The 18,218-nt window shown below is 41.4% G+C and overlaps 2 protein-coding genes and 1 long non-coding RNA gene across 3 annotated transcripts in view; 2 read left to right on the top strand and 1 right to left on the bottom strand.

Moving 5' to 3' along the window:
• Nucleotides 1-1,363, top strand: part of LOC126754054 (uncharacterized) — a 155,289-nt gene extending 153,926 nt beyond the window's left edge. The window contains exon 2 of the long non-coding RNA XR_007666251.1: nt 980-1,363. This is a non-coding gene — a long non-coding RNA (uncharacterized LOC126754054). The remainder of the gene's footprint in view (nt 1-979) is intronic.
• Nucleotides 1-18,218, bottom strand: part of LOC126754039 (dual specificity protein kinase splA) — a 588,793-nt gene that overhangs the window by 100,001 nt on the left and 470,574 nt on the right. The gene's annotated exons all lie outside the window — the stretch shown is intronic.
• Nucleotides 5,451-6,113, top strand: LOC126752974 (uncharacterized). Its single transcript, XM_050464027.1, has one exon. The coding sequence runs from the start codon at nt 5,451-5,453 to the stop codon at nt 6,111-6,113; it is 663 nt and encodes a 220-aa protein (XP_050319984.1).

Here is an 18,218-nt window from a genome sequence, read left to right as displayed (position 1 = left end):
ACCAAGCAAATGAATTCGCTACATACATCAACCAGCCTAACTGCACCAAGCACCCGGACTAGGATCTAGCAAAGGAACTCAACCTTAAATAAGTCCAGCAGGACTTTATTTGAGGGGGAGTACTGTGGGCACACAGACAAGTCGTACCACATCTGGCAGCACTGTTTGTCAGTTATTCTATTATATCATTCTCTTTATATTCTTCTTGGAAATTTACAGTTTCAACTGAAAGTGTAAACACAATGGCTACGACAGACTGCAGCGGCACGACAGTGAACTGAAAACGTCGTTATTCATCTTACTACATGTACATTTTGAGAAGCAACAACAACACAATGGCCGGCATGTACACAAAACAACGCAGTTGTCCATTTTGCATGTACACAATTTCGTTGTGGCCATACTAATACCTTTCACTTCAATGAAATTTTAATATTTTGTTCAAAGTGAAATTTTTTATGCAAAAAATAAGTAAATAGGTAAATATTTTTGCTTTAAATTATCACTTGTTATTACAAATGATATAATAGAGCTATAATATAGCTATTTTATGCTTTTATTTGTAAAATAGCATGAAGTTTGTTAGAGCTGTGAATAATTTTACATTTTACATATTAGTGGCATCACCACTCTACCTCCTCTTTCTATCTTCCATTCTACTGTCAACTCTACTGTCGTCCTACTGTCGTTGGCAAAAATAGGAGCAAATTGAAGTTAGCGAGAACGACAACTGTCGGCCTGCAGTCGTGTAGTCGTGCAACTGTCAAAATAACACTGCCCATAAGAACGTGTGTATTTTAATATTTGACAGATGTAGTTTGCAGTCTGTCGTAGCCATTGTGTTTACACTTTGAATTCTAAGCTTTTAGTTTTTAAGAAACGTCACTTCTTGTATAGACGCCAACAAGTGAAGAAGTCTTTTGAGTTATCTTAATAAATAATCTGTAATTTTATATAATAAATGTGGTGCATCAGTCAGAGAACTTAAAAGTATAGAGAAGGTGCAAATCGAAATCTGTATGACGGTTCGATTGCGCGGCTAACAGAGCTGATAGAATCAGATGAAGGAATTCGCCGAGCTCTGGCTATTTAGCAGAATTGAGCACTTTCAGTGGCAGAAATATATGTAAAATGACTGAGAATAAATAAAGAGAATTGCTTTGTAGAAAAATATACAAAATATATAAAGACACACAGATAATGTAAAAAAGCCACTCTCTGAGTGACATATGTATGCATGCTTATATTGAATTATATGAGCCATTGTCACATATGCGTGATTACTTTGGTAAAAATGGTAAAAATTTTATGTGATAAAATTAAATAAAAAATAATTTTAAATAAATTATTATTTAAAAAATTATATTAATTTCGTCTATTATAAAATGAACTTAAATGTGCTCATAAAAACACTTCCATTCATTCCTTCCATTTCTTAAAACAAATTAATGACCTTCATGAAATATGCATATTCGCATTATTTCGTTATCATTTCCATAATAGTACCAATAGAATTTCTATGACACATGCATATGCATATTATTTCTTTGGCACATTTGTCTGTATGTTGACGAATGCAAATGCGAGCCACATACATACATATGTACAACCATTCATAATAACAAGTGTCGCACGCTTCTTTCGCATCTCCGTTGTCACGGTCAACCAATGGCCGAAACTTGCGTTTTGTCAAAGAGTCAAGTGCTGAACAAATTGAGCACGACAGACTGCAAGCGACATCTGTCAAATATCAAAATACACACGTTCTTATGGACATAGTTATGTAGTTGTGCAGCTGGCTTAATAACTGTGTCCCTAAGAACGTGTGTATTCTAATATTTGTCGCGCTCATTGGTTCAGCACTTATGTGATGATAGAAAATCCGAGCTGTGCCAAAAGAAACTAACAAACGATCTCCGATTGTTACCGCTTCCTTTGCTGCTCGAACAGCGTCCCCTACAAACCAGCGTAAATATGTATGAAGCTGTATGAGCGTGAATACATATCGACGTAGATTTTTGCGAGTCACGGAAAAATATTTTAGACAAATATTGTAAATCGACAACGGCTATGTTGCCACTTTTGTCACTTCTTTCTGTGAAGAAGCATCAGAAAGTTATTCAATTTATGATTTTTAGCTTTTGCCATCGTCGCGAAAAGACGCTTGTAGGCAAAGGCATGCTCGGGGAGATGTTATGGCATCTGTTTTTATGTTTTTGTAGAACAATGTTCAATTTTTTCTTGGTGACATATTCACATGTGTACGCATATGTATGTTTGTATGCTTGTACATTATGAATGTATGAACATGCAGATCAATGTGCGCAGATGTAATATCCCTCATCGAGACCCTCGGGTCTGGCCAGGCATATTTTGTTTTTAAATGTTATTTAACCGTGCGATTCTGTAACTTGAGACAGTCTCAAGTCTCTAAATTTGAGATTTTATGTTAGAGACAATTTTTGAGACTTGAGATGATATTGCTATTCTGTAAGTGACAGTCACAAAATCTATTACATTTCATTATTCAGAGATGTTTTTACACTTGAATGAAAATAAATATGTCGATAACAAATATTAAATTTCCTATAACATAGTCAAAAAACATAATTATCAATGAAAATAAAAATATATGTTGACTTTGTTTCATAATATTTACGAAATTTATGTAAAATTGATTTATTTTTAACCTTTTCGTGTTTGAGTTGCTTACAAAATATAAAGAAACGACAATCGATTAATATCTATGATGATCTCTATTCAGTATATTCAAAATGGCAGACAAGAGTTCTTTTTAGTTTTGTGACCTGCTAACTACCAGGTCTCAATATTTTGAGACTAACGATAGAGACTGTTTAGTGAATAGTAACTAGTCTCAAATTGAGACTTTGCCTCAAAATGTCTCAAATAGAGACTAGAGACTGGTTACAGAATCCCGCTATAAATATATTTAGAGTGTAGCAAACGACTTGCGCTTCCAGGTAGCTTCCTAGAATTTTATTGTGTATAGAATTCAGAAAAAGAATTCAAGGATTTCGTATCGAAAAGGACGAAAAAAGGATATTATAATATTACACCTTAGTGCACCAATGGTGCTTGGCTAGACCCCATATATTTTGTATGAAAATATATGAACTTTGGTATGTTTCTATCACTTCGCACGGTTGATTCAGAGAACATAAAACATACTTTACGTTCTCTGGTTGATTTATCTGTTTTCAGGTTCGTTACATGTCCAAATTGGTTTGTATGTTTATCTAGGTCAAATACTTTAGCCGCTAGAGCGTTTTAAAGGTTAAGAAAAATGTAATTTTTCTCAAAATGTTACATTTTTTGTGAACGCTATTGCCACGCCCCTGGTAGGGTTAGAGGGGAGGTTGAGGGCTTTCCTGAAAGCCCCAGGGGTGAGCTAACGTGCAAAATGGTTTTGATCCCCCCCGACCCCATACCTCCGCAACTGTAGTGAAACAAAAAGGGGGACATGGTGAAAACCCATTTTCGCCTATTGCCACGCTCCCGGTGGGGCCTTGGGGGGCGAATTATACATTTCCTGAAAGCTCTTTAAATTACCTAACGGGTGCAATTTATTTGAGGTCTAGGTCAAATACTTTAGCCGCTAGAGCATTTTAAAAGGTTAAGAAAAAATATAATTTTTCTCAAAATTTTTTTTCAAACGTGAACAAGGCAGTCAATTTGATTTCAACCAAATCGAGAGGTAAGAAATTGTATCTATATTGTACATATGTACATATATGAGCGTAAATACAACACGTATTTCCATACAAATGTATGTAAACACTACTTGGCCTAGCCAAGCACCATTGGTCTCGACTAAGTGTATCAGACCATTGGTCTCGACCAGGGATATAATGATACGTGATAAAAACATGATTTGAATTTCTGAACGCGCACATGCGTATACATACATATGTACATACGTTCATATGAGCATGTGCAGAGATTTAAGATTAATATGATAGAAAATGTATGCATATATGTACATACATACAGCTGCGGTCAAATTCTTAGAAGTGTGCCAACGTAGAAGAAGAACTGTTAAAAAACTATAAGATATCACTTTTATAAAAAAAAAACTATTTTTTACCATAAAAGCCCTAACAGTAAGTAAAACAAATCACAAAAAAAAACTCATTGTTTAATTAGTTTCAGTGAATTATAAATATATTATATGAAAAAATATGAGGAATTTCGGCGGTCAAAAACTTAGTAGTGTAACAAATTAAACCCGAAATTTCGACAAAATGTAGTAAAATTTTTTGTTTTTACATTTTTTTTAGTTGCATATTGTCTTTTAATGAAATTAATATTTCGTTCCTTTAATTAGTGGAATATATTCAGGTGGCTATCAGGAGGTTTGGAAGGCTCTCAAGGACCGCTATGACAACAAAAAGCAGCTAGCGGAAATACACGTATCCCGTTTTCTTAACCTAAAGCCAGCTACCATTGAGTCATTACAATCGTCATTGACTATTGTGGATACGGTTCATGAATCGCTGCGTGCATTGCGTGTTATGGACATCCCTATAAATCAGTGGGACGCATTGGCTATACCAATCGTGGTGGCTAAGCTTCCAGTAACTAAGCGTGACTGGTGTATGAGGTGCTCAACTACAGAGATACCACAGTTAGAAGACTTATTGAAATTTCTGGAAAGACGTGCTCATAGCCTAGCTCCTGAACCATCGGTCTCAGTAGTAGCTTGCCGTCAGCAACGTCCACTGAGGGCGCATGTGGCTACTACGGATGCCGCTCTGTGCGCTCATTGCGGGTTTGCCAAGTGTCCTGCAATATTGGCTCTTAGCATCGAGCAACGATTTAAAGTCCTTAAGAGATTGAAATTGTGTTACAACTGCTTACGTTCGAGTCATTCCTATCGTTAGTGTTCGTCTGGTAATTGTCGAAATTGTGGTCGCAAGCACAACACAATCCTATGCCGTGACAACAAGACGTCAACGTTTTCTTCTACGACTACGCCAGCCGTATGCAGTGAGTACCTGCGGAGGTGCCGCCAATCACAACAGGATAACTAGCCGCACCAGCAAAGCCTCTCGCTGTCAATCCAAAGCCGATAACTCTTTTAGCAACAGCGCGTGCATATGCCTTTGGAGAAGCATCGGTGCAGCGAGAGGCACGAGTTCGGTGTGATCCCGGAGCACAGGTTAGCTTTCTAACGGATCGTCTAGCAAACTGTTTGCGGCTATATCGACGAAAATGTGACGTGATGGTAGAAGGTGTAGGCGCGACTCATAGAAGGTGAAGTCATCGGTGGAAGACCAGACGAACCTTTTGCCCAGCGTACCCGCTTCGGATGGGTGGTGTTTGGTCCAGCAGCAGTGACCTTTCCTGCAAAGGAATCATTGCTCACACTCACCACTTCGCTAGACAGGGAGGACCGCCGGTTGGAGGAACTGGTGTCAAAGTTCTGGCAAATGGAGGAAATAGCGGTGGTTGACGATCTGCCAGAGAACGAGTGTGAGCAGATTTTCGAGACCACTCATAACCGTACCCCAGACGGCCGTTATGTGGTACAGTTACCCTTGCGGCGAAAGTCAACGGAACTGGGTGACTCGTACACACTGGCATTACGGCAATTTCATAGACTAGAGCGTCGTATAGTCCTTAGAGAAAACTACATTTCATTTATGAGAGAGTATGCAGCACTTGATCACATGGAGATAGTACAACCACCTTACAATCACACAAATTGCTATTACATTCCTCATCATGCGGTCACAGCAAAGTTTCGCGTGGTGTTCAACGCTTCGGCACCTACCAGCACTAGAATCTCACTGAACGATGTTCAACTAGTAGGTCCAACGCTTCAGGATTCGTTGAGTAGTATACTTTTACGTTTTCGTCGCTATCGAGTGGCGATAACTGCGGATATAGAGAAGATGTTCAGGCAAGTACTGGTTGCACCTGGACATCGCGACTATCAACGAATTATATGGCGTGAGTCTCCTGCAGACGATATCCGAGTATATCGCCTGAAGACTATCACATATGGTATGGCATGCAGTCCTTACAATGCGGTACGAACCCTGCAACAATGTGCTTATGACAATTCCGCTGTGGTTCCTGACCTACAATAAGCGGCTCGTGCTCGAACTGCGATATTAACTTCGTTTTATGTTGACGACTTTTTGACAACTTGTGAAAGCGTCACCAATGCAGTGGAGCTGGCTAAAAATGTGGACGCCGTTTTATCCGCGGGAAAGTTCACCCTAAGAAAATGGAATTCGAACGATAGTCAGATGATGATGTGTTTATCTAATGAGCAGTCTCTTTCTAGCTAAGTATATCTTCCATCCTGGGGAGGCTTCCGTTTTGGGCTTAAGATGGGACGCACTGTCGGATCAGTTATTCTTTCGCGGCGATCTACGTCAAAGAGGAGAGATACCCACGAAGCGCCGTGTACTCAGCGAGGTGGCACGACTCTTTGATCCTACTGGATTGTTGTCGCCTGTTATCGTAACTGGGAAATATTCATTCAGCGACTGTGGTCTGCCGGTCCATCTTGGGGCTCACCTTTACCTGACGATCTTTGCCGCGAATGGCTGAAGTATCGGGCACAGCTTCCAGAACTTAATCAAATTCGAATCAAGCGATAGATGGGCATGATTCCACGCGTTGAAACATCATTTCACGGGTTTTGCGATGCTAGCTCACACGCGTATGCAGCGGTGATTTATGCAAAGACGTTGCACAAAGACGGTTCTGTACGTTTCGCTCTTCTTACGGCACGCACCAGGGTAGGACCACTCAAGGCTACTACCATTCCACGCTTGGAACTTGCGGCAGCGCTACTTCTTGCCGAAACATTCCAGAACGTGCGGGATTCTTTGGGACTAGATGACGTTCCCTACTATCTATGGTCGGACTCAGCTATCGTACTGTGTTGGCTGAGGAAGGATTCAGCAACACTAAAACCATTCATATTCGTTCGTAGAATACAAGAGCTGACATCCCCCACGCGATGGCATCACATTCGTTCTGCTCATAACCCAGCTGATTGTGCCAGTAGAGGAATCACACCTGGCGAGCTACTGGTACATCCACTTTGGTGGCATGGACCTAAGGAGGAAGAGATGATCTATTTGGACAGTAATAATGTTCCTCTCAGCAAGGATGAGTCAGATGTCTTACTCGCCGAAAATCGAAATACGAACAAATTGATTGCACTCGTGTCACATCCGTTATATACACGTCGTCCAAACGGACACGCTATCCTCTTAACTGAACGGTTCAGTAATATCACTCGATTGTTGGGAACGGTGGCAATTAAACTACGTTGGTTAAGAAACCGTCGATACCTTCGCCAACCGGTTATCAGTGCTCAGGAACTGGACGACGCACTATACACTATAATCCGTTTAGAGCAAGAGGAGCATTTTGCAGATGAAATCCGTCAATTGAAGTCTAAATCAGGTTTGACATCTTCCAGTCGAATAATGCCTTTAAATCCCTTTATAGATAAGAACCGAATACTACGTGTTGGAGGACGCATTCACAAGGCTGAACTATAAAGCCGTTGTCAAGCTTTTACTACACCAGGCACATGAAGCTACACTGCACAGAGGAGCGCAGCTCATGCTACACACTCTTCGTCGCCGCTTCTGGATTTTGAGTTCCAGGCAAGCAGTCAAAGGTTCCATCCATAACTGTGTAGTGTGTCGGCGCCACAGAGGGGAAGTCCTGAAGCAGCAAATGGCATCCTTACCCGGGCAGAGGATTAGAGCCGCTAGACCGTTCATTTCATCTAATGTCGATAACTCTGGGCCTTTTACACTACGAATCGGAATGAAACGCTCTCGAACGCTTATCAAAACGTATCTCACAATTTTCGTTTGTATGGCCACCAAGGCTGTACACATTGAGGTGGTTGATGACCTATCGTCGCAAGCCTTTCTAGATGCCTTCACTCGTTTCGTCAGCCGACGCGGTCCCTGTCGGGATTTATATAGTGATAATGGGACAGCGTTTGTTGGTGCCAATCAACTCTTGAAGGAAGATATTGCAGCATGGCAGGGTGAGAATAATCAGCGATCGTTAGCAAATTCGGGCACGCAATGGCATTTCATAACACCCAGTGCACCGCATCAAGGAGGCCTCTGGGAGGCTGCGGTGAAATCCGCTAAGCACCATTTGGTACGCTGCGTAGGTGCGCAGGTCATGTGGTATAGTCAGTTACAGACGCTGGCAGTAAGAATAGAAGCCTGTCTTAACTCCCGTCCTATTACACCACTTTACGACGACCCTGGATACGTCATATACAAGAGATATTTTGGGAGCGATGGAGTGAGGAGTATCTAACCATTCTGCAGAGACGAAACAAATGGCTTTGGCGCACGAGGAATATAAGGGTGGATGATATCGTCCTAGTCAAACAAGAGAACCTGCCTCAAACTCACTGGTGCCTGGGTCGAGTGACAACAGTACATCCCGGAGCTGATGGAGTCGTCCGCAATGTCACGTTGAGAACAGCTCGAGGATACATGAAACGAGCCGTCCAGAAACTATGTCTTTTGCTAGAGAAGGAAGATTTCGAGTCGACCGACTCGACCGGGCAGGATGTTTAGAATTATTTACGTTAGTTTTAAGCTTATTTTCTAATAATGTTAAGTCTGTTCTGGCAATACTGTTTTATCTAAGCTTTCTATTCCTCATCTCTCTTTTATCATACATTTCTGTTTGATATTACCTTTGTTTGTTAATATTTCGAAGTTACGGTATTTTAAATTCTTTTGTACTCCTATAAATATCGGAGGTCATGTATGTAAAACGCTCTTCTCTGATTGTAATTCAGTGTTGATGGTACTCATCTCAATAAAGCATTGAGAACTCTACCCGCTGGTAAAATTAATTATTTAACATATATTATTTCTCTTCATACTCACTGGTTGAGTATGTGAGAGAACTGTTAAAAATGTTAACATTTCACAGCGTGAATTCTGTGGTTGTGTTGGTTGAATTCCTTACTTCAATTCTAACAAATGCTCGATATCGAAACTGCGCCTTCTCTATGTTTTAAGATCTCTGGATAAACGTTCTCTGGTTAGAGATTTGAATAATTTTAAATTTTACATATTAGTGACATCACTCCTCTCTACTGTCAACTCTACTGTTAGCTGTCAAGTTAGCGAGAGCGACAACTGAGAGCCTACAGTCATGTAGTCGTGCAGCTTTCTAAATAACTATGTATACCCAAAGAACGTGTGTACATATATATATACTAATATTTGACAAATGTCGCTAGCAGTCTGTCGCGCTCTATGTGTTCAGCACATTAGCCGACGGTACCAGACGGAGATATCAATTTAAACCAGCAATTTGTTAAATTAATAAATAACCTAAAAAAAGCGTGTTTCTTGTGATAATGAAAACTCAAAGGCTACATACATATATATAAATAAATAAAAATAAATTAAAAATAGCAAAGAAGTTCTCTCTCAAATTCTCATAGTACGACTATACAAAGAACAAGCCTTCAGCAGAATATTGTAATTTTTTACTGAATAAAGCTGTTACATAGCAAACAAAACACAAAATATATTAACTGTGCGATTCTGTACTGTAATACAGTCTCAAGTCTCTAAATTTGAGATTTGAAGTTAGAGACAATTTTTGAGACTTGAGACGATTTTGCTATTCTGTAAGTGACAGTCACAAAATCTATTACGTTTCACTATTCTGAGATGTTTTTGCACTTGAATGAAAATAAATACATATGTCGATAACAAATATTAAATTTTCTATAGCATAGTCAAAAAACATTTTTATCAATAAAAATAAAAATATATGTTGACTTTCTTTCATAATATTTACGAAATTTATGTAAAGTTGATTTATTTTTATACTTTTCGTGTTTGAGTTGCTTACAAAAAATAAAAAAACAACAAACGATTAATATCTATGATGATCTCTATTCAGTATATTCAAAACGGCAAACAAGAGTTGTTTTTAGTTTTTTGACCTGCTAACTATCAGGTCACAAATTTGAGACAATATTTTAAGACTAACGCTGGAGACTGTTTAGTGAATCGTACCTAGTCACAAATTGAGACTTTACCTCAAAATGTCTCAAATAGAGTCTAGAGACTGCTTACCGAATTCCACTATATGTTAAATAGATGAAGATTTCCCCGCGACTTATGGTCTATTGTGTCCTCTCCTAAGTCACAACGACCCACTTAGCCCCAGCATATTGATAAGTTTCAATATACTGCTAGGTGCTAATGAGGCCACATGATCCCTACTTAGAAACATGGATCTAAGGGTCTATAGCCTGCGTCTGCAATCAATTAGCAGGTGTTCTGGAGTTTCAGGCTACTTGTCGCAGAACCTGCAATTGCACAAGAAGCTACGCCCATGTTATATAAGTCCTCCTTGGTCCTTGGCACTACTTGCCTTGCTTATCAGCCAGTTTATTCCCGGCTATACCTTTGTGATCCGTCCCCTAGAAAAGGTGCACTTGTTTACATTCCGTTCTGTTCAGCCGTTCAATACACTCCAGCATCAGTAGCGATTTGATCTCGTAGGTAGATATTGGTCTAAGTGCCGCTTGACCGTCGCTAAGTATGGTTATACGGTTGTCCCGTTAGAAGTTTTTCTCTCCTGATCATGGTGTACAACCACCTGACAATCCTTGGCTTGCAGCCCCAGGATTTACTAGCTAATCGATTGCACACCATTAGTGTTTTAGTAGCATGGTCAGGTCAACATGCTGCTTCCATCGCAGAGTGGAATCACGTTGATCATGATATTTTTCCATATTAGTCATCTCTACCTCTCTGTCCCCAAGGGTTAGGTTCCTGAGACCGGACAGGGACCTCCTAACAAACGATGGTCGCCTCCAAGGGGTTGATATTCAGTTAAACCCCACTGCAGAATTGTTGTTGTTGTTGTTCTACCGGTTATCAATCCCCGTTAGAATGGTAAGGGCTATCCATGTTGTCGTCGACGTCATCTAGCGGTAGGCCCAGGAAACGTGCTACTTCGACGGGGTCGGACAAAAGGGAAAGGGGTGTTAGATAAGTAGGGTTGGCAGGGCATGTAAAGAGGTGGTCAATGTCATGCGGAGACTCATTGCAAGAATGCCATTCACTGGAAGGGAGGCGGTGAAGGTGTTGATAGCTCCACTGTGAATGGCGGTCAGTACCTGTCGGAAGTCAGTTACGTCCGAAGTCCGGTCGGCGTACTGTACGATCTCGTCGACGTAGTTAAGGAAAGACCTCTTGAAGCTCCTAGGAGGCGGTTCCGCTCCAAGCAGGTGGCTGCAAGTGTGATTTCTACGAAAACATCCCAGCAGGAACTGCTTGGAGAGGAGTTTCCTATACTCCTTAACTGGGAGCATAAGCGTCTCACTATGTAGGTGTTCGATGGGAGACATCAAGAGGCATCCCGTTGTAGTCCGGAGTGCAGTGTTCTGACAAGTCTGGAGTTTCCTCATCTGCGTACCACTGCATCCAGGTAATTGAGGACCGGCCGACCGATTGCCTTGTATGTTGCCAACAACGTTTCTTTGTCTTTTCCTCATGTGCTGCCGACTACCGACTTGAGGATTTTGTTGCGGTTCTGTACCTTGGCGATAATCGCGGTCGTATAGGGAGTATGGGGAGGAGCATAGACTATCAAAAGTTACATCTAAAATCTTAGGATTATTTCCAGTCGGAATTTTGACGCCATCGACTGCAATATTAAGTTCAAGTCTATACTCCTTCGTCGTCGTCGTTCGTAAAAATGGTCGCTTTGGATTTGGTGGGGGAAAGTGTGAGGTTCCGTACAGTGAGGAAACGAGAAAAGTCGGAGCGGTAGTTGTTCACTTTTGAACACATGCCATCGATTCCATTGCCCGACGTCAATATCGTGCAATCATCTGCGTACGAGGTTATGGAAACCCCCTCTAGTGGCTGTGGGAGTTTCGAGATGTAGAAGTTAAACAACAACGGGGGGAAGACACCACCCTGCAGAACCCCCTGTTTAATTTCTTCTCAGTTTAGATGCTTCACCTCGAAATAGTACGGATGATTGTCGACCGCACAGGTAGTTCATGATCCACCTCTTCAGTCCTGGAGCAAGCGTAGTTTTCTCGATGTCCTGCTTTAGCCTTGTGTGGTTGACTGTGTCAAAAGCTTTTGATAAGTCCAACGCTACGAGGATCGTTCTCTCACAGGGAGGTTTCTGGTTGAGGCCACGAACTATCCGAGCGTTTATGACGCTAAGTGCTGTGGTGGTGCTGTACACTTTTCGCCATCTATACTGGTGGTGCTCGCGGACTTCAGGTGCTCTATCCATTTCGTCCGCTTATGATGGTTTACCATTCGCCGAATCTCTAAATTGAGATCCCTTATTCGGGGATCCCCGGGAATGGCATGGCGTAAGGTATCGTGCTCATTAGCTAAACTGGCTGCTTCGGCTGGGAAATTGGGACGGACCTCCGTTATTCTTTCAGCCGGGATAAAGCGAGCGGTAGCTGCTGCGATCACCTTGCGGAATCGACGTTCGCCAACACATAAGGGTAGAGCGTTGAAGGTGCTCTCAGTGAATTCTGTGAAGCCGACCCAGTTAGCTTTGTTAAAGTGCGGTTGTCCACAGAAACAAAATCGGGAGGTTTCTCGATCGAGATAATTATGGGCAGATGGTCTGATGCGAGAGTTAGCATAGGTCGCCAGGTTATGCTATTTATCAGACCACCACTAGCAATGGTAATATCGGGCGAGCTATTACAGGTGCCCATAACTCTGGTTGGGGCTTCGTCATTCATTGTGCAGAATGAGGTAGGAGCTCGATACGAACGGACGTGTGTAGACGGCAATTTGCGCGATACAATTTTCTTTTCAACTCAAATGTATATTAACCAAAATTAAAATTGATGAAAAGCCAACAACGTTTAAAGAGTTAAAAATACTACCTACCGCAAAAGTTTTGTTTTATTTAAAGATTTAATAAAGCGTACATAAGCAAACAAGTTGCTGCTAATTTTTCTAAACAGAGTTTTTGTCACTTCAAACGGTATTTCTCATTGAGCACGACAACAACGAGGGCATGTGATGCAAACAACAACTATATGTAAGGAAAAGAACATAAAAGCATAAAACGTGAAGAAAACCAATAAAAAAATATACGGCAACGGTGCATTGCTGATGTGCGGTCCGTTTGCAGTGCGTCGTAAATAAAGGAGGGCTACAGTAATTGCTTAGTTACATATAAATTGTGCTATCCATCGATAAATAATGCCACCCAAGAAAATAAACACAACATCACAATTTTGTGGTTATTGCTCTGAGCTGATACGAGATGGTGTACAGTCCAGCATCCAATGTGTTGCTTGCCAACTCTGGTTTCACTCTAGGTGTACAGGCCTTTCATCTGTGGAATTTAAGGCCACAGCGATCAGTATCAAGAAAAAGGAGTCGGTTTGGAACTGTTCATCCTGCAGCAATGATATCAGTGTTAGGACATGTGACAGCCACTTATCTGATGATGAAGTTTTAACACACATCTCGCCACAAGCTAATGAAATGGAAAGTCTCTTCCAGAAGTACTTTGATCGCTTCACCTCTGACTATGACCGCAAATTTGAAGATCTCAAAAAGTCATTCGTAAGTAGCGTAAATAACCTTAAGGATGAGGTAAGCAATCTGTCTAAACAATATACAACACTCGCTAATAAATGTACTGCCCTTAACGATAGGCTTTCATCAGTAGAGAATAAAATTAATAATAAACTCAATGCCAAGCCTGACTTACCAGTGAGCAAGGAAGATATCTTCACTGAAATGTTGGAACGTGAGCGCCGTAAAGTCAATGTAATTGCTCTAAACATCCCGGAATCAGTCAAACCAATGGGTAAAGATCGTTTGGATGACGACAGGACAAATCTAGTAGCCGCTTTGCCTTCTTGTCTCTCGAACATTGCCACTGAATTTAAGCTACGCAGACTAGGCCGACATACACCGGGTCGTACACGTGCGCTACATATTACAACTCGCTCAGCTGATGATGCGCTCTCAATTATCAAATACAGACCACCTAATAGTAACACTGCAGTCTTTTTCAAAGCTGATCTTACCCCTTCTCAACAACAGCACCTAAAAGATTTACGACTGGAACTTGACTCTCTAGTAAAAAGCGGCAACGACAGTATGACTATAAAGTATATCCATGGTATGCCTAAGATTGTAAAGAAGAATTTTCGCTCGCACAACGAACAAGAAGAAAGTATCTCTCATCCAGTTATATTACCAGAACGTTCGAGGTCTGCGCACAAAACTCTGCGCATTTCTGACCAACACGTCGTCTAACCAGTCTGATATCATATGCATCACTGAGTCCTGGCTCCATCCATCTATACGTGATGGAGAAGTCATTGACTCTTCTTATAATATCTACCGTAAAGATCGTACATCTCATGCTAATCATAAAGTACGTGGTGGTGGAGTCTTTATCGCATGCAAACGTTATCTACACACTGAGCCAATCTCTACTGAAAATAATAACCTAGAGCAAATATTCATCAGGGTGAAGGGTGCATCCCGTGACCTAATCATCGGCTGTGTATACATACCTCCTCAGTCACCTTATGACATCTTTGTTGACCACCTGGCCACTATTTCTTTCATTAGAGAAAAACACCAAGCATCTGACTTACTGATAGTTGGTGATTTCAACCTCCCTAGCAGCTCTCCTCGTGCGGACTGTGAAAAACTACTTTACGACTGCTATTCGCTCCTGAATTGCACACAGCGCAACCACATTCTCAATGCTCACAACTCAGCCCTTGACTTATGTTTCAGCGACATCGACATTTCTCCTGAACACTCGCTTGCCTTGGTTCCTGAAGACACATATCATCCCGCTCTAGATATCACGCTCAACTTTCAGCCTGGACTAGTTCCTATCTACTCCTCTACGTACTCTTTCAAAAAGGCCAACTATGCTGAGCTCAACACTTTCTACCTGAGAACAAATTGGATCGATTTATATAAACTCAGCACAATTGATAGTAAGCTTGATTATCTCTACGCTAAAATCTTTGAAGGGATTAACCAGTTCGTTCCAGCATATACTTATAAACACAGCAGTTATCCACCCTGGTTTTCAAAAGATCTCATTCGCAAAATTAAATTGAAGAAGTCGGCGCATGCGTTGTACAAGACAAGACGTACCAACTACAATTACTCTTGCTTCAGTAAACTGAGACTTGAGTGCAAATCACTGAGCTCTGAGTGCTATAAAAATTACGTGAGTAATGTTGAAGCCAAACTCAAATCGGACATCAAAGCCTTCTGGAACTATGTCAAAGACAAAAACCGTTCTAGCAGTGACATACCTTCCTCCATGGGATGGGATGATCTATCAGCTAATTCCGGGCCTGACATTTGTGATCTCTTTGCCTCCTTCTTTCATAGTGTTTACGCACCTAACAATCGCCATGGCGCTGCTGCAGCTACCTACAACCCGGGACCTCAGAACATACTCCTGAACGATCTGACAGTATCATATGACGAAGTACTTAAATTACTCCTTTCACTTGACCCTAGAAAAGGTGCTGGACCTGATGGTCTACCTAACTTATTCCTAAAGAACTGCGCGATCAGTCTTTGCGAACCGTTGACGCATATATTTGGTGAATCACTTAGTGGTGGTATCTTCCCCTCGTCATGGAAATTATCATATATCACTCCAATACATAAGGATGGATCTAAAGCTATGGTCACCAATTATCGTCCTATTTGTATTCAGTCTGCCCTTGCTAAGTTGTTTGAGAAATTGGTGCTACCACAACTACTGCAGTCTTTCGAACACGTTATAATCACTCGACAACATGGATTTACTGGGGGCAGATCTACAACTACTAATTTGTTCATATACATTAACAAGGTGTTAAATGCTATGGATTCCGGAAACTGTGTTCACAGCATCTACACAGACTTTAGCAAGGCGTTTGATCGTGTTGACCATGATATACTCATGCACAAGTTGAGCAACTATGGTGTTGGAGGTAGTGCTTTGTCTTGGATCCATTCATATCTTACGGGTAGACGCCTACAAGTTAGAGTCGATGGCCATCTTTCATTCGAATATATCGTTACATCTGGGGTACCACAAGGATCTCATTTGGGCCCGGTACTCTTCAATATATTCATAAACGACATTGGCAACAATATCATATCAGATCACCTATTGTATGCAGATGATCTCAAAATTTTCAGGCCCATAGCTAGTATGTCAGATATCCTAATTCTACAGCATGATATTGACTCTCTTGGTAACTGGTGCCTTGTGAACAATCTTGATCTTAATATCAACAAATGCGCCGCTATAACTTTCACTCGCTCACACTCACCAATTCCTGCAAAATACAAACTCAAGGATCAGGAAATCATAGAGGTTGATGAGATAAAAGACCTGGGGATCATTGTTGACAACAAGCTCTCCTTCTCTAAACACATTGATAGAATCACATCTAAGGGATTTAAAACCCTCGGATTTATCCTAAGAAACAGCAAAGACTTCAACAACCCCTACTCTGTAACCAGACTTTTTCAATCGCTAGTCCTACCTATCCTTGAATATGGTTCAGTCATCTGGTCTCCATATACTAATGCATCTATAGACAAAGTGGAAAAGGTTCAACGTAAACTCTGCAAGTCGTTAGCCTATAAATTATCATCGTCTACACATACTTACTCCACTGATGAAATTTACCAGAGCTTTCGTATCAATAAACTATCAGCACGTCGACAGGTTGCCGATCTTAGTTTCTATTACAAGGTTGTCAATAATATTATTGATGCTCCAGACATTCTTGGCTGCTTTGAATTTGCCCCAGTAGGCACTTTACTTAGACGTAATCGTCTACTAAAAACTTCCAACTCCAAGAAAAATTATGTGATCAACGGTCCTCTGAATAGACTGGCCAAATCTGTCAATTCTTTTCAAGGTGTGATTGACTTCTACGGAGATATATACTCTGCCTTCATAAACAATACTAAGAAACATCTGCTTGTTTAACCAAGGACTCCATTTGCTGCCCGCCACAACCAGAAACCATCACCATAGTACTCTGCATATACACATTTACCTTCTACCTACATTTTTCATTTTTTATTTGTTTCTCTTAATGTATATTGCTGATTGGCGTTATTGTAATAATAATAATAATAATAATAATAATATGTCGACTCGTCAATCTGTTCCGCCACTTCCATTTCCCTACGATCGTTTGACAGGCAGGAATGCCAAAGATTGTGGTGCGCGTTAAAGTCGCCTAGTACCAGACGGTTTTCACCACGAAGTAGCGCGCCGATATTCGGGTGTTATCGTGTAGGGCAACATGGAACTGGGGGGATGTATATATTAAATATTTAGACCTCGACATCGCCTGACCGGATACCTATACCCTGACATTCTAGGGTAGTATCTCTGCAGTCGATGTTTTCATCGATTAGACGATACTGCAGGGTGTTGTGTAATAAGAAGGCTAGGCCACCACCATTATCTCGCTCGCGATCCTTACGTATAAAGTTGTAACCGGCACAACTCAGAAGATCTGAGCGGTTGTTTAACTTGGTTTCTGGTGATCCTGGGGGTGAGGGAGTCGCGTGTAGGTGGTGTTTGTTGCAGTTGCAGAACCCGCAGGGGCGGTTGTCGTACTGTGAGTCAGAGTGGGAGCTATGTTGCCTGCTTGAGCTCCTGGGGACCGGGGAAGTCCTCTGTTGGTCACTCGGGGTGAGTGGCGCCGCGGCTGTAGATGCTGATATCGTAGTATTGCGTAGGCAACATGGGGCCACGAAGTGGTCCACTTCCTGTGAGTCTTAAGGCCTGAGCAGCTCTTAAGATGTCTCCATCCATTGCATGTGTTACACCTGGCCGAGGTGGAGTTTGGATGGCTCCGGGCCCGGGTTGGACACAATGCCAGCACGAGTCAGGTGAATACGGAGCAACCCTGCTGCAAGGCATTGCTCCAATGACGACAAACAAAGATTAACACCTACCAATCCAAACGGGGTTAGATCTGCACAATCTCTTAGCAAGGCTTACACCCTTTTGTTGTCAAAAGCATCTTCGATGTCTAGGAAGATGCATAACATTACTCCGTAATCTCCAAAATTAGCAGGTTCAGAACAGTATTAGTTGTCTGCCCGCTCCGTAAGCCTGCTGCTTTGCATGCAGTGGTGCAATTTTAATATTAA

Source organism: Bactrocera neohumeralis, chromosome 3 (genome assembly GCF_024586455.1).
Source record: "Bactrocera neohumeralis isolate Rockhampton chromosome 3, APGP_CSIRO_Bneo_wtdbg2-racon-allhic-juicebox.fasta_v2, whole genome shotgun sequence".
NCBI classification, from domain to species: Eukaryota; Metazoa; Arthropoda; class Insecta; order Diptera; family Tephritidae; genus Bactrocera; species Bactrocera neohumeralis.
This window is presented reverse-complemented; position numbering and strand designations above follow the sequence as displayed.

Bases quoted from the DNA above. Each gene is read 5' to 3' on its own strand.
- LOC126752974 (XM_050464027.1), top strand. From the start codon at position 5,451: ATGGAGGAAATAGCGGTGGTTGACGATCTGCCAGAGAACGAGTGTGAG.